Consider the following 16,484-nt stretch of genomic DNA (forward strand, 5'->3'; position numbering starts at 1 on the left):
GTCATTTTATTTTATTGCACAAAATAATTTTTGAGGATAAGAGTGGAGAACAAAACGAACTAGCGGGGCACTTACCCTGAGGGTGATGGACCGAGGGGGCTTCTGTGGTGGATCGTCGTGCAGCCTGTCTCCCAGAGATGCCAAAATACGTTTCCTGTGGCCAATCAAATTGATTTTTAAAACCTGAAACGACATATATTTGGGTTAAATACTTCATTTGAGAGAAAAAAAATTTCACATGCCCTAAAAGAAGAAAGAGTGAAGGGATTTGTGCAGTTACCTCCACCCCGTGAGAGACGTGGCATGAAATTAGAGTGGGCCCTTGACTCTGGAAAGATGGGAATGGCACAGGCCGAGTCCAGAGGGGCAATGGGGTAGGGACGGTGCTCCTTTCACTCGAGCTGCCCTAGCACTGGGTTCTCCACCCAGCAACTACAGCTCTTTCCAAAGGACAAGTCAAGTCTTATGCCTTACTAGCCGAAAATGCTCCAATAGCTTCCCATTCTCTTAAAATAAAATCGGGGTCCTGACCGGCCCCAAGGCCCAACAGGGCTGGATGCCCTCTGCCTCTTTCTGTGTCCCTCCATTCAGGATGCTCACACTGGCCTTCTCTGTTCCTTACTCATCCTTGTCTTGGGGCCTCTCTCCCTTTTTACCTGGAATGCCCCCCTCAAGATTTGCAAATGACGCCTTCTCATCCCTCTGGAGCTCAAGTGTTGTCTCCTCACAAAAGCCTTCTCCCCCACCTCGCTGAGAGAACCACGTCCTCAAACCCCCGTCATACTCTACCCTGTGATCCTCTTTTTGTCATTTTCTGACATGACTTTGTTTATAGGACCAGTGTGTGTGTGCGCACGCGTGTGTGTATACACGCCTCTCTCCCCCAGGTAAGCTCCCTGCAAGCAGGGCCTGGTCTATCCGCATCATTATGATTTCCCCAATGCTCAAAGCAACTCTTGAAATAATAGGGGCTCAATGAATATGAAAGATTGAAGTTCATGTAGATAGAAGTAGCAGAGTAGGGTTAGAAGCAAGCACTGCCCACCTGGGGGAAGACTCAGGGTCTCCCTGGGACGGGATTTCAAAGGGCACTTCCTAGAAGAGATGACAAAGGGAACCAAGACTTGAAGAGAGCCTCAGTCCCCACCCCTTGCAACCTGCTTTCCACCATCCCAACATCCTTCTCTGGAAAGGGGTTCTTCCTGCTTCACAGAAGAGGAGCCTGAAGTTCAGGGTGGTTAAGTAGCCTATCTGAGGGCCGGTACGTGGTAGCTTTGGGATTTGAATCAGGGTTGCTAGATTCCTAAATCTGTTTTACTCCCAAGTAAACTGCAAAGTTTGGGCATGTCTCCAAATATTACTGACTTCTACAACAACATGTTGTAAATCCATTCATAAGAAATGCTTTAACCTTTTCGTTGCCCATGTGTAGTTAGTTCTAGGGCAGAACTGGGACTCTTGGGCTACTGGTTCCTAAAGTATACTCTCCACTGTATAAGTGATTTAAAAAAAGAAAAATTTCTCTTTTCAAGTTTTAAAGGGGAGAGAGAGGCATTTCTTTGGCATTCATCCCATGCCACCTTGAATTCTGAATTGCCTGTTTGTCAGAAGCCCATTGGCCTTTCTGCCTCAATTGATTCAGATTTCAAACCAGCAGTATGCTCTACTCCTTTCATACCCACTCTCTGACCCGTGTCTGTCGATAACAGGGATGGCAAATATTAATCCAGGTGAGCATCCACAGGTACCATTTCCCTATGATTTTGTAGACCTTCACCTTGCCAGGCTGACGCGTCCTCATCTTTGCGGTTCACCTCCATACCATAGCTCCTTTCCATTCCCCCACAGATCATTTCAGTCGCTGTCCCCTTCTCCGGCCCTATCACAACTGCTTAAAGATCGTCGAACAAATTGCTCACAACATTGCAGGTACGAGTGAACCATGGCTTTACATTTGAGCAGGATGCGATTTTCTGCTTTTAATGCCCCTGCTTAAATGTCCCTTTCTAAGCGCTCCTGATTTCTGGCTGTCCTTTTAGCGGCAGCAGGAATAACTAGGGACGAAAATCTACACTGACATAGGGGAGGATTCAAAGCCCTTTAATCTTGGAAGGATGGTTTGTATTCCTTACCCTACGGTTGTCCGTGCAGAAGCCCTACTCCTGTAACCCTGTGTTGTCTTTCTGCATTTATATTAGCCAGCTTGGCATTTCCCTATCTGGAGGAGTTTAGCAGGTTTCACAAATCTGGGATTTCACCATATACTCCTCAGATGATTTATAAATAGGCTCAACAAGTACAGTTCCAATGCCCGTGACTTGCAGTCAGCATTGTTTATACGATCCAGAGAAATGCCCTGATATTTTTGCATTGTTCCTTTCTTTTCTTTTTTTTTTTTTTTAAAGCATCAAGATCAAGGAATTTCTCCATTTCAGAAAAACACCACATTCACCTTTTCAAATGTATTTGCAAATCTAAAAAACACTACATTTTCTCATTCCCTTTTATTCTTACTCTCAATTACCTTGCCAAAAGGCTTCTATTGAATATAATTTCCTTCCATAAAATCCCCACTGCCTTCCTCCCAGTAGCTAATTTGACCTGATGCTCAGGCTGCAACCATGGGCCCCTGGGTCCTGCTAAGAAATGGTTTTTATAATAATAAAGACCTTCAAAATTATTCTGACAAATAACTGGCACTAACTAACAACTGGAAAGACTAAGCTGGCATAACCTCCACTACTGCCTTTGGTTTACTCTCCTATGACTTCATTTGGGGCGAGGTACCTTCCCATCTCAGCTTTCTCACCTATGACACAAGGGAGTCAATGCCAATCCCCGTGTTGTTGGGAAAATGAAGGGTGAGACTGTAAGAATAACCAGCAGAGAGAAGAGAGAATCTTCCTGGTGTGCTTATTTGTTCGTGGGCTCTAAAGATGCATGGAAATCCTAACCCAGAGAGACAGGGACTTGGTGGGTTTGAGAGAGTTAGTCACGTCGCACAAGTTGGCTGGTGTTTGCAGGCAGAGATCTGGCTGACCTTGGAAAAACTCCCATTGACGGGACAGGTACTGGTAGGAATGGGTCTAGTGTCTAGCTATTAGTTTAATACTAGGACCTAATCGAAAAGAATGCATGCTAATCCCTAAGAGGAGGTACGTTGAAACAGTCCTCTACACTGGAGCTCCACTGCTGCCTCTTCCACAGAACTACCTGGAAGAAGGTATAATACAGGAAACAAGGCCAAAGAAAGATTGTTAAATGTCCTTACTACCTACAGCCCACTGACAAGTCCTTGAAACAAGCAGCGTGACCTTCCTCCAGGGACTCAGCTGCCTCGATGTTACTACTTTGCTAAGGGCAAAAGGCAATCTTAGCCCGGCCCCCAGGACCACGTGAGTCTATTTGAACATATCCTTCTGGAAACTTCCTTTATCTCTACCCACCAAGATATGCGTTGGCAGTCAGCCTCCAAGCATATGACCCCACCGATACACATATGAAGGGTCTCAGGACTGAGGGTTTACTAAACAGTAATAAATGACCTTTCCTAACAATTGCTAGCCCCCTTGGGATCCTGGAAACCTTGCTTCCAAAACATCTGGGAGGCTTACGCTCTCCCTAACCCCTCCCAACTTGAAAGTATATACTGGGCCCCTCCTCATGACCCTGGTGCAGCACTTTCTGCCCAGGGGTCCTGTCCCTGTGCTTTAATAAAACCACCTTTTTGCACCAAAGGCACCTCAGACCTGATCTACATTCAAAGCTATAGCAGGTAAACAGAAAGCTAGATACACAGAGTGAAGAAATTAACACAGAGTGATGATTCGTGTCAAAAACATTTGAGTAAGTGTCCTTATTTATTAGAAATGATCCCATATTACTGAAGATATTGATGATTACCATTTACTGAACACTGGCTATGTTCTAGTTGCGCCAGAAACTGTGCCAAGTGCATTACATGTGTGCAAATATCTCATTCAATCCTTACAATAACACTATCACTCTTATTTTAGAGATGCAACCTGAAGCAGAAATACTGAGTAACTTGTCTGAGGTCCCACCGCTAATGGTAGCATGGCCAGGATGTCCACCTGCTTTTACTACTCATCATGCTCTTCTTGCTACCAGCGTCTACAGCGTTTGGACTTAGCTACACTATTGGTTACGTGTTACAAGGCTTTTAAAAATGGTGCTGTTTTTATTTTGAAGTATCATGTTCAAAATATCTATGTTGGGTTTCGATCATCTGAAACCATTAAAATAATATAGCTTCCGTTCTGGACAAGGCTCATAGAAGTGTTAAAGCTGCAAGCCAGAAGAACTCAGGTGGGTACCTTGCAGAACTGCTTGTGCAATGCATAAATAGAGGACTGGAAGTCTGCATCTACTCAAGATTCAGTCCAAGTTGGCTAATATTAGAGTGCTAGTGGGGCTGACATTTGGCTGCAAAACTCCAAGTTGACAATAAGAGATCCGACTGGCAAGACAGTAACAGAGAGACGATTCCAAGGAAAGATTGGTCATCATGGAAAAGTCAAGTCCAAAGGCAGTTGGATTTGCCTTGTGTAAGAACAACTGAATATCTGGTCATTGTAAGCAGACAGGGTAATAGTGGAATCCTATCACCCCAAGCACCAAGTGATGATCAGTAAGTTTGCAAACCTTTGGTTTTCAAAAAGCCAGTGCCATGGTTACTGTGATAGAGAAGATTCCTGTATGGTTTTCATTATTGCTTGAGTGGAAGTGAACAGCTTATAAAAGGAACCCAATGAGGATAATGGGGGTAAAGTAATGGTAATATAGTGGGGATTTAGCCATTCTAAGGTATTGAGCCAATTCAGTTCAATTCAAAAACCAATATTGTGGAGTGACAATGCTGTAATGTTACATCTTTTACGTTTCTGGGTCTAGTCATGGGAATTCTCCTAGATGATAGCATGACATTTACCTTCACACTGAATAGGCTCACGTCATAATATATATCATGGCCCCAGTGAAAGCATACTTAGACTTACTTTTTTTCTTTTTAAATTTAATATAAGTTAAATTAATTTATATTAATTATAATAGTTATAATTAATATAATTATATAATGTAAATTAAACATGTTTTTTCTTTGCTTTTAGAAATTAGACAATGTTTTGATTGTAATAAAAATACTGTTTTCTTCTCTACGACAGAAAATACAGAAAAACGAATAAGAGAACGATTTCCTCATAGGCTGTAAATGTATAGATGCACTTCCTTTCATTCTGTCCCCATGATTATATTTCACAGTAGCCATAACATATGTACAATTTTCACCTTGATTTTTTCCCCCAATATTAAAGCTAAAACAGTTTCCTACATACCCAACTCTCAGTAGACATTTTAAATAACTCCATATTACCCTATTATTGCTTTTGAGAAGCATAACATACTTTATTATCCATTCCCCTTAATGTTGGAAATTCAGATTGTGCTTCTGTGCTGGATAGCAAACATTCCACGTACTTAAAAAAAAAAAATCCTATAATCCTACAATTTCCATTTTCATGGCCATGTTTGCATAGACACAATATAAAAAACGCCGAAGAAAACTGCGACAATGCTCACGAGTTACGAAGAAAAGTCATGTAGCGACCGTCTGTCTCCACGTTCCGCACGAAATCTCAATCCATTTATCGCTGGCTGGACCAAGTCCTCCAGGGAGAATCACAAATTCTCATAATGTTCCTCAGTGTCACATTTTGCATGTGTTATATTTTGGAGCTGCGACTTGGCTGACAGACGTGAACTAACACGTGTAGCCGAACACTCCAGGGATTACGCACGCAGCAGCGCCAGGCACACCAGTACTTCTCCTTAGCACCACCAAGGGGATGCCCCTTTTTTATTTAGAGAGGGATTTTTATTTAAATGCTATTTAGGACGAAACAGCTCTATTCTGCATTCGGAACCCTCCTCTCATTTTAACGGGGCAGATAATTTCCCTTTTCCTTTTCTAGATGTTTGCCAACTAAGGAGGGCGGCTCTCGCCAAGTCTAGAGCGTGCATCTGGCTGCAGAGTGGCCTCTTCTAACAAAACTGCAAGCATTCCGAGGAATTGCTGTTCCTAAATGCCCAGAATGGAAGCATCCACCATTTGAGGTGGATGCTTACCTGCGTTGTTCTCATCTGCAGAACTAAAATTGCAATTAAATGTGAAAGGTTCCCCCCCACCTCCCCTTCCTGGTAGTAATTTCTAAACACTTTCCACCTGAAAGCCATCAAGGCAAAAGTGCCTGTGTTGTCATCCGATTCCAACTCCCACAATGCCGGAAATCCTTGTTTGAACTCGCATTTGATTTTTGCCTGTGACATTTTCTCTCCTGTTTCTTGGGCTGTAATAACCCATGCCTGGTATAATATGGTGGCTAGCAGGCGCTCTGAAGCAGAACATCATGACATTTTGCTTTCCCCCTGATTCTTCTTCCAACTAGGGAAGTGAGCATTAACGTCTTTGAGTCGATATTAAAGTTGAGGGATATTAAAGGGACAATAATGATCTTAGGCAACACACATTTGTTGGATGTCTTTCACATATAACCACCATGTCACACAATTAGTGAGCCACAAAGAAGAAAAAAATATTCAGTCCTTTAGGGCTCTCAATTCGGCAGATGGAAAAAAATATTTAAAAAATGGGTGTGTGTATCTGCCTGTCAGTTATCTATATGCGTATGTATCCATGTATCCATCCATCCTTCTGTATCCATCCATCCTCTCTCCATCCACCTATGTATCTATCATCCATTCATCTCAATCTACGTGTCTACACAGCATGCCAAGACTAAAAGGGATTTCTGTGGATTGAATGAGAATGACTAGGAAGCTCCAGAAATCACAAAGCATTGAGCTAAGGCATGATTTCTCTTTGAAGTGTAACAGAAACGTTAAACTTTTTTACCCTATCCTTAAATAAACCTATCAGCAAAATTTTTACTATCATCTTTGTTATTTAAATATGTTATTATAGATAGCTCTGGGTCTATTTTAGATCAAGAACCATGCCTTTCACTTCTCCAGCCCTCTCTTTTGTTCATGTAAAATTTCCTTTGCTCCAGCCAAATCTCCTTCACGGCTCCAACTGTGCCACATACCTTCCTTTGGCTTAAAGACACAGCACTTCTGTGTGTTCTATGAATATGGATACGAATGCCATGCTCTCCTTTTCATTAGAATGTTGCAAGGATGAAGTCAAGATCCACCTAAAGCTTTCCCTGCTCACCTTGGACTACTGCACCCTCTCTCTCTGAATTGCTCCAGTATCTGAGGGCTGCCCTGGGCTGCTGACACTAGGTATATATACCCTGGTTTGTACTGCTAGCTCTTTCTACAGGTTCTGTGTCTTGCCTGTTCAACCCAACTGCAAGCCCCAGGAGGTCAGAGAACAGGGCTGCTGCATCCTGGAGTTCCTCATGGCATGGAGCACACAAGCACCTCTTAGAGGACCGCCCCTAAAATCTCAAATCTGATCCCTTCTGCTGTGGATAGCAAACGAAGTAGGGGAGCTATCTCTAAAAGGCGGAGAGGAAAAGAACATCCAGGTCCTATTGCCTTTTCCTTTCAATTCTAGTTTTCCATTCTTTCTGAGCTCTAGCAGCTAATTCCTTTAACACAGTCTTGCCACGGATGATGGAAACCTGACTTACCTCCTATCATCTCTAACTCCTTCGCTTCACCTCTAACACTTCATTAAAAAAAAAAAAAAAAGTCCCTCTGAATAGATTTTCCAGATTTTCTTTTTCTTCTGCTAAGACTTTCCATAGAAACTGCTACTAAATAATCAGCTCGTAGCGGTTTGTGTAATAGATGTCATCAAAACACAACTGTGCTACGCTAACGGGGAGGAAAAGATGTTCCAAGTCACACAGACCCAGAGAGAGCAAAGGACAGTGAGTGAAGGAGGTATGGGGGAGATGTGTGTTTTCTGAATACGGTCTGTCTCAATAAACAGGAAATACTAATTATGAGGAAATGAGATAATCTCTGCATGGAAAGAGAGACCTTAATGGCATAATTGCCTCTGAGCATTTAAGGGTTCTGGAGGTAGAAAGCCTTCTTTTGTAATCAATGAGAATCTTACGTTTATTTGTAAAGCTCTCTGAATTACCTCTTGATGAAGGTACTAATTTTCTGATTATATTTTCACATAAACATTGCTCCACAAGATTAAAAAAAACAAACAAACCAACCAATCAGTTCCTAACTCATTTCTCTGTAAGTTACTTTTAAGTACAGCTTGCTGCAAATTAGGTTTTCATAGGAGAAATTTGGTTCGCCTTGCTCAATAACCCAATCTTTGGGATTACTGAAGGAAAAATTTGTTGCAAAAGAAAATGGGAAATATGTGCTATATCCCACATCTGAAGTTATTCTTGGAAATGTGATGATGAGCTAAAAGCATTTGAAAACTGCAAATCTCTTTGCAGTATTATTAATACATAAAAATGCTCTGCATCTTAAGAAGTGGAGAGGCCATGGTTTGGCTTATATTTTGCTAACTATGTGGAAAATTTATGGTTCTTGAGGGTATTTTTCACCTTATTTTCATTCAGCTTTTGAGATCATAAAACTTAAGATCTATTACAGTGCATGACCTGTGGTCTCAGTATCGTAAATGATATTACGTTTAACAAAAGCTCATTCGTAACAGATGCCCACATATTATACATTATACTAAATATGCAAAATACATGACTATACATATTTGTGAAGAGAAGCTTTCACAAATTGCATCTCAAGGAACGATCCTAGGTTGGTGAGGGTTATTCAGTTTTTGGATTATAAATGGTCTTTTCCTCTGCTTTTTTGCTGCCTCTTCATGCTGTTTAGCTACTTGAATGACATAACAGCCTTCATCAGTGGGTAGAATAGTGAAAGATGCGATAAATTTAAGCCAATCAATTCTGTTTCTTGTCAGTAGTTCTGATAAAAGAATGTGGTGTAGGAGGAGGTAAAAAATCTACCTAACACTAGCTAAAATTATGGCTTAAATAGCGCATCCATGGATTTTACTTTGCCTAGCTAGCTACTACCGCACTTTAGAATCATATTTCAGCCCATGTGTGGAGGAAAAAAGAATGTTCGCAGTTTAAACAAGTATTTCTTTTTTTAAAAAATATTTTATTTATTTGTTCATGACAGACAGAGAGAGGGAGGCAGAGACACAGGCAGAGGGAGAAGCAGGATCCCAGCAGGGAGCCGGATGTGGGACTCGATCCCAGGACTCCGGGATCACGACCTGAGCCAAAGGCAGATGCTCAACTGCTGAGTCATCCAGGCATCTCTAAACAAGTATTTCTAAGGAAAGCAGATGTTGTGGGTACTGAGGATAGGCTTAAGATGGGAAAGCAGGATGATACTGAGGAACGGATTTTCAATAATCCCTTTACTTCCATTGTCACCCTCACCTCCATCTGCTTCCTTATCTCCTGGAGAATCACATAGCCATAAAACTCGGAACCACTTTATACCCAGTAGAATGGCTAAAATAAAGACTAATAATACCAAGTGACAGTAGGATGGGGAGAAACCGGAACCCCCATATTGCTAGCGGAGATGTAAAGTGGGTACAACTGCTTTTTGGAGCATGGCCCGTATCTTACACCATGACCCAGTTTCTTACCCAGAAGGTTACCAGTGGACCCAGCAAGTCCACTCCTAGGCAGCAACTCACGTGAAAGGAAATCATAGGTACGCACAGAGATTTATAAATGAATTTTTAAACAGCATTATTCATAATAGTTAGAAAGTGGAAAAAATCCAAATGTCCCATCGACTGGCAAACAGATAAGTAAAATACACTCAGTAATATGCTCAATAACAAAATAGACTCAATAATAAAAAGGAAAAGAGTAAAGGTAATGCTACAGCACGGTGAACCTCAGAAACATTATGGTAGGAGGAGGAAGTCGTACCTGAGTCTGACTCCATTTGGAGACTGTGGAGTAAGCAGGTCAGTGGTTTCCTGGGATGGGAACGTGAGCGGGTGACCGCAGTGGTCACAGAGGAACCCTCCTGGGTCATGAAACTATTCTGAAACCGGATGGCACTGGTGGTGGACAACTGTGTAAATTCACTGAACCTCACTGAACTGTGTACCCCAAATGAGGGGCTGTTATGATTCGTAATACATTGCCATAAAGCTGTTAAAAAGACGAGAAACGCTGGGAGAAAGCCCTCGGTATTCGGTGATCAGGCCATTCCTGGAGGCCCTAACCCAGGTCGCACCAGGTGCAAAGCTCAATGCTCCTGGCAGGCGCCGGTCACCAGCCGGACCTCAGGCCCCGCCGCCGGGACCCGCGGGGCGTCCGGTGTATTTCACGGGAGGTGCGACCGAGGGGGGCTTTGCTCTGGCGCCGTGCTGCCCGCCCCTGGGCCACGGTGACGAGGGCCCTCCCTGGTACAAGTGTAACGAGCACTAGTACTTCCAACTTATCGTATCTCTCTCTCTCTCTTTTTAAAGATTTATTTATTCTGGGAGAGAGAGAGAGAGAGAGAGAGAGAGAGACACAGGCAGAGGGAGAAGCAGGCTCCGTGCAGGCCCGACGTGGGACTCGATACCGGGTCTCAGGATCACACCCGGGGCTGCAGGCGGCGCTAAACCGCTGCGCCACCGGGGCTGCCCATCTCTTGTTTTTTGTTTTTTGTTTTTTGCTTTTTTTTTTTTTTTTTAAGATTTTATTTATTTATTCCTGAGAGACCCAGAGAGAGGCAGAGACACAGGCAGAGGGAGAAGCAGGCTCCCTGCGGGGAGCCGGGTGTGGGACTCGATCCCAAGACCCCGGGATCACGACCTGAGCCGAAGGCAGACGCCCAACCCCTGAGCTACCCAGGCGCCCCCATATGTATCTCTTAAGTGTCCTGATTCTCCCAGTTGTGACATTTTGGGGTAAAAATGCTTATGCTTTCTACATGGTTCCCACAAGAGCTTCTGCATGTGTGAGGAGGAGCGGTGGTGGCGGAGCCGGGCAGGCCGCAGGGCGGGCAGCGGGTGACCTGGGATCCCCGCAGGCTCGGAGCCGGGCGGCGCCGCACTCAAGTCCGCGCGCGGCGTGAGCGACCTCCCGGCCCCGGGGAAGAGCCGTGGCACAGGCGGGCCACCCGACCGTCGCTTAGGCTCTGCCACCGCCCCCCCGCCAAGCAAAGGCGGTGTCACGGAGCGGGGGCCTGGAGCCGGCGTGGAGGGCGGGTCCGAGCGGTGGCACGGGGCACCCAGGACACCCGGAAAGCCCCAGCGCCCTCGGGCCTCGCGTTCGGCCCCCCGAGCTGTCCCCCAGGCCTCCCGGTCCCCAGGCCCTGGGCCCAGGAAGCACAGTCACAGGACCAGCTTTCTGGGTGCCCGGGTACTAGGAGAGGAGGAGCCGAGGCCGGTCGGCTAAGTCTTTCCAAGTTTATTCATTAATATAACTACCACAGGAATGATTCTGTCAAGTTGTCTTCTACTCCTTTCCCTCTGGCTGTTGTTCCAAAACCTTAATGCCAGAAGGGGAAGGCCCGGCCAGGAAAAGGTAGTGGGGAATCTGAGGGCAATCGGAAACCTCCGTCAGCAGGTAATGATTCCCAGATAATGAGAACTTTTTTTTTTTTTAATTAAGGTAAATTTTCAAGGGCTGCATTAGCGGTTCAATGTTGCATATTTACATGGCAAAACCTCAATTACCTTGACATAATGAGGTGCTGTGTTAAGTAACCTTAGTATAATGATATGCATATAGAATGTATAAAATTTCATTTAATTTTTAGAATTAGTATACCTTATGGTCAAATGACACTCCCCTCCATTATCCATTATTGTTGGATCCTTATTGGAATTATTAAATATATATATGTGTGTATATATATACATATATACACACACATACTATGTTTTATATCCATTATGTAATATTTGGAATTCCAAATATATATAATATACAATATATATTCTTCCTAAATATATATATGTGCATATACATACTTCCAATATATATAGTATATACAATTTTATTTATTTATTTATTTATTTATTTATTTATTTATTTATTTATTTATGATAGTCACAGAGAGAGAGAGAGAGAGAGGCAGAGACACAGGCAGAGGGAGAAGCAGGCTCCATGCACCAGGAGCCCGATGTGGGATTCCATCCCGGTTCTCCAGGATCCCGCCCTGGGCCAAAGGCAGGCGCTAAACCGCTGCACCACCCAGGGATCCCAGTATATGCAATTTTTAAAAATATTTCATTTATTTATTCATGAGAGACAGAGAGAGAGAGAGAGAGAGAGAGAGAGGCAGAGACACAGGCAGAGGGAGAAGCAGGCTCGATGCAGGGCACCCCATGTGGGACTCCATCCCGGGACTCCTGGATCACGCCCTGAGCTGAAGGTAGACAGTCAACCGCTGAGCCACCCAGGGATCCCCTAGTATATAAAAATATTTCGGAAGAATTCTAAATATTATATATAATATCTATTATGCATCATATATATGACCTATATATGTCTAATATATGTCCAATATATATACATGAACACATTTTCTCTTCTCTTGCCTACGTGTAGCTTGCCGAGTGCCCTCAAATTTTTCCTGGCTATTTGGAGCACTGCATAGTGCCTGAGTCATGCTCTACAAAGACCGTCTGTCCTTGGGCCACAGTGCTGCCACAGGAGGTGGCTGAGGAATGCACCCAGGCCCCAGCAACATCCCGGTAGGCTTTGCTCTTTTCAATAAATACTCAGGAGCCACCGTTTGTCATTGTCTCATGCACTGAAAGCAAGGGCTGACCACACCAGCTACCTAAAAGTTCCAGCTAATGGAGGGGTTCACAGTAAAAAAAATAATCCTCAGAGGGGGGGCGGTGGGTGGTGAACAACTTTCAGTGTTCTCTCTGCCTCGGTTGGCGGTGACTGACAAAGCCCCAGAGCAGAGAGTCTTTAAGACGGAGTCATTAGCTGCGGATGGCGCTGGTGTGTGAACGGGGCCCAGCGGGCTGTGCCGTGGTGAGCTCAGCACCTCTGCTGTAAACTATCTTACCAAGACAGGTAAAGAGGTGATATTTCCGGGGGTGGATGATTCTTTGGGGATTAGAGCACTTAATCTGTGATAAAGTAGGACACTTCCTTCAGGTTTTGAAGGCATATGAACTGCACCTTCTTCTTGAATATCTGTCACCTCTACTCTATCTGGTGAACCCCTACACATCCTTCAACATTTCAAGACCAAGTTCAAATACTACTTTCGTGAAAGATGAAACTTCTACCAACACCCTTGTCAGTCATCCCTGTCACCTCTTGTACTGAGCGACAGCTAGGTGCTTACATGTTTCCTTTAGGCCAAAATCTTTCTTCTTGAAGGCAGAAATCAGCCTTATTCTCTTTGTATTCCTAGCATGGAGTATATTTGAAAGTGACTCACCACTAAACCACACCAGACCCAGACGGAGAAATCTCAAAACAAATAATAGTCACAGACCTTTGAATGACAGTACCAAATTAGTTATGCTCCAAGAAAAAAAAATCTATTTAGTATACTGTATAAAAAACAAAGTAGGGGGCAGCCCCGTGGCGCAGCGGTTTAGCGCCGCCTGCAGCCCGGGGGTGATCCTGGAGACCCTGGATCGAGTCCCACGTCGGGCTCTCAGTATGATGCCTGCTTCTCCCTCTGCCTCTCTCTCTCTCTCTCTCCCTCTCTCTCTATGAAAAAATAAATAAAATCTTAAAAAAAGAACAACAACAAAAACAAAGTAGGGTATATTTGTCTTGTGTAAGGTTTGTAAGCCTGTTGATCAAATTTATGAGCTCGAGACAAAAAAAACAAAAAGGAAGAACAATGATTTCTAAAAAATAGACATTGGACTATCAAATAGAAAAGTAATATCCCCACTTGTCAATATAATTCATTATAATTTATAAGCCTCCAGTGAAAATCAGGCAATAAACAGTGATTTAGTATTTGGTAGAAAATAGAGCTTAATATTCAATTGTCACTGAACTCATTACCTACATATAATGTCATTCATACAGTGAGGAATTACTCATTTTTCCTTCAAGATAATTGTAACATCAAGCTGGACACAAAACCTATATACGATGAAAAATTGGTAATTTATTCTTACACTGCCCTAGAATGATGAGATTATAGAGCATATCATTAATTAGTTAATACGTTATTCACATAGTAGACACTTGATATCTGTAAAATGCGTAATTAATGATGAAAATGCCACAATGTTATTATCATACCTATTGATTACATCATTCTTTTTCCCACCTGGGCTTAAATTAAATCTTCCTGAAATGCTTGGTTCAGTCTTTACTGGAGTCAAGTAAGTTGAAATTTTTGGTGAAGAATTTAAATGCCGAAGTTCCCTTCCAATAAAAGAAAAATGATTGTTTGACACAGAAGAATTCTAACCTCAACTTTTAAAGGAATTTACCAACATTGTTTCAGGCAAAATGCCTCAATTGTTGAAATCTCTTATTTTAATTCTTTGAGATGAAAGTGGCTTCCTTTCCCCAGTATTTCTTGTTTTTATTTAGGTTTAATCTCTCCTTTTACCAGGATTCATAAAGAATGATATTTATATCTCATGAACATGGACAGAACATGTTGAAGATTCCCTGAGGGAAAACTATGAGCAGAGGTAAAAATCACTGCAGGATCCTTAGCTCCTTAACTGCAGTGTCTCTTAGGAAAATGTCACGTATGAGAAATGCTAATTAAGGAGGCTGGGAGAAAAAGAGACGCTACCTTTCCAAACACAACATTTAAAAAACAAGTATTATTAACATGGTGGTTTTATGAAGCACTTGAATCTTACATAAGTAAGGCTTATTTTTTGTTTCCTAAAAAAAGACCGCATTTGGGCAAACGAAAAACTGAATAATTTAAATTGTGAATTTGAGAGGAAAAAAAATTTGCATTTAGCTAGGAATTTAATAAAATGCAACTTTTCAAACACTTTTTTCTTTCTATTTTGTAATAATTTACATGGCTATTTGCAAAAGCTCTAGTCATGTAGAAGCTGAAAAAGACGGGCTTCATTTAAAAATAGTAACAGTGTACTCATTTATGAGGATTTTTGTAGGGAGAAAAGGTTTTATAAACTATTCATTTCAATATAAAAGGGCTTAAATTCAAGAATGTTTAAAGCTAGTATTTGAATTTACTCCTTGGAATGGCCTCATGGCTAATATCTTGTCTATATGCAAGGTCAAACAGATGTATATCTCTGGTTAATTTGGACTGACTGCCAAGCAATTTATTAGGAAGCTGGGGAATCTGAACGATCATGGAAGACAACAGAATGAATGGGCTTTGTCTGATTAGTTCAGTTTACTTGATGATTAAATCTTCATGCTCGCAGAAAATTCACTGGACTTCCAAACGAGACAGACAGACACCCTATGACATACTTACTATTTAGAACCCTACCTTAATTAAATGAAAAAAAAATCAATTTCCAAAAGGTCAGCATTAAGCGTCCTTTGTTGCTTATGTCTTTGCTGAATTATATCTCAGGAAGTAGAAAAGGTTCTTGTTACCATAAATCCGGATCTACTGTCATATTCCCCACAATTGGAGACTTTTGGGAAGATGCATAATTGGGCATTAAACATAAGAAATTTCAAGTGCCTGGTTTTTCTTTAGCAAATACTCCTTTTCCAAATGCTCAGTTTGATCTTTGATTAAAATTTAGGCGAGGCACCTGAGTGGCTCAGTTAGTTAAGCATCTGACTCTTGATTTCAGTGCAAGTCTGGATCTCAGGGTCATGAATTCGAGCCTTGTGTTGGGCTCCATGCTGAGCATTGAGCCTACTTAAAAAAAAATTAGGCAGAAGGCTTCCTTTGGAGGCTCGTAAGTTATTTTCCACAAAATGGAGTTAATGGATACCAAAGAAGCAGGAAAACCAAAGATGCTCTCCAACTCTCTTCTGCCCTGCCTGCTGATACTTCCATTTGCACAGCACCCAGGCCAGCCAAGACCTAACCTTACACAGAATAAGGGAACAATGTTAACCAAGCATGGAGTTCTACTACTTTTGCTCCTTGAAGTGCAAAACACAAAAGGAAGAAAACTTGTGAAGGAACCACAGCAGGTTTTCTAAAAGTTGGTGCCTGTGCCCTTGATAGAACTGTTAACAGTCCTACAGTTTCAGGTCCCTGCTGGCAGCCTCTATTCTGAGGGTCATGTCACGGTGTGGGACCCCAACGGTACAGCCTGGGGTATGCAGTTATTCATCAGAAATATCACATTACTTGATGGGATGAGCACTGGGTGTTATGCTATATGTTGGCAAATTGAACTCCAATTAAAAAAAAAAAAAGAAATATCACATTCAGGGTTGGCTGTGTCAGTGATGCTAGCTTGTGTGGGGCAGACACACAGAGTTAGGAAAGGGCAGGCTCAGGCGTGACCACCTCTGCCTGGAGGAGCTACAGAGGGTTTCTCAGTGTAGGAGAAAGGCTTTCAGGGATGA

General features: G+C 42.6%; 1 protein-coding gene across 20 annotated transcripts in view; it reads right to left on the minus strand.

The window, feature by feature from the left end:
- Positions 1–16,484, minus strand: part of ANKS1B (ankyrin repeat and sterile alpha motif domain containing 1B) — a 1,050,493-nt gene that overhangs the window by 80,936 nt on the left and 953,073 nt on the right. For all 20 annotated transcript variants that reach the window (XR_013350846.1, XM_077845971.1, XM_077845965.1 and 17 more), the window contains one exon: positions 76–183. Coding sequence is in view for 15 of the 20 variants with exons in the window: in XM_077845971.1 (XP_077702097.1) it covers positions 76–183 (108 nt within the window). In the remaining 5 variants the exon portion in view is untranslated. The remainder of the gene's footprint in view (positions 1–75; positions 184–16,484) is intronic.

This window comes from Canis aureus, chromosome 13 (genome assembly GCF_053574225.1).
Source record: "Canis aureus isolate CA01 chromosome 13, VMU_Caureus_v.1.0, whole genome shotgun sequence".
Taxonomy (NCBI): Eukaryota; Metazoa; Chordata; class Mammalia; order Carnivora; family Canidae; genus Canis; species Canis aureus.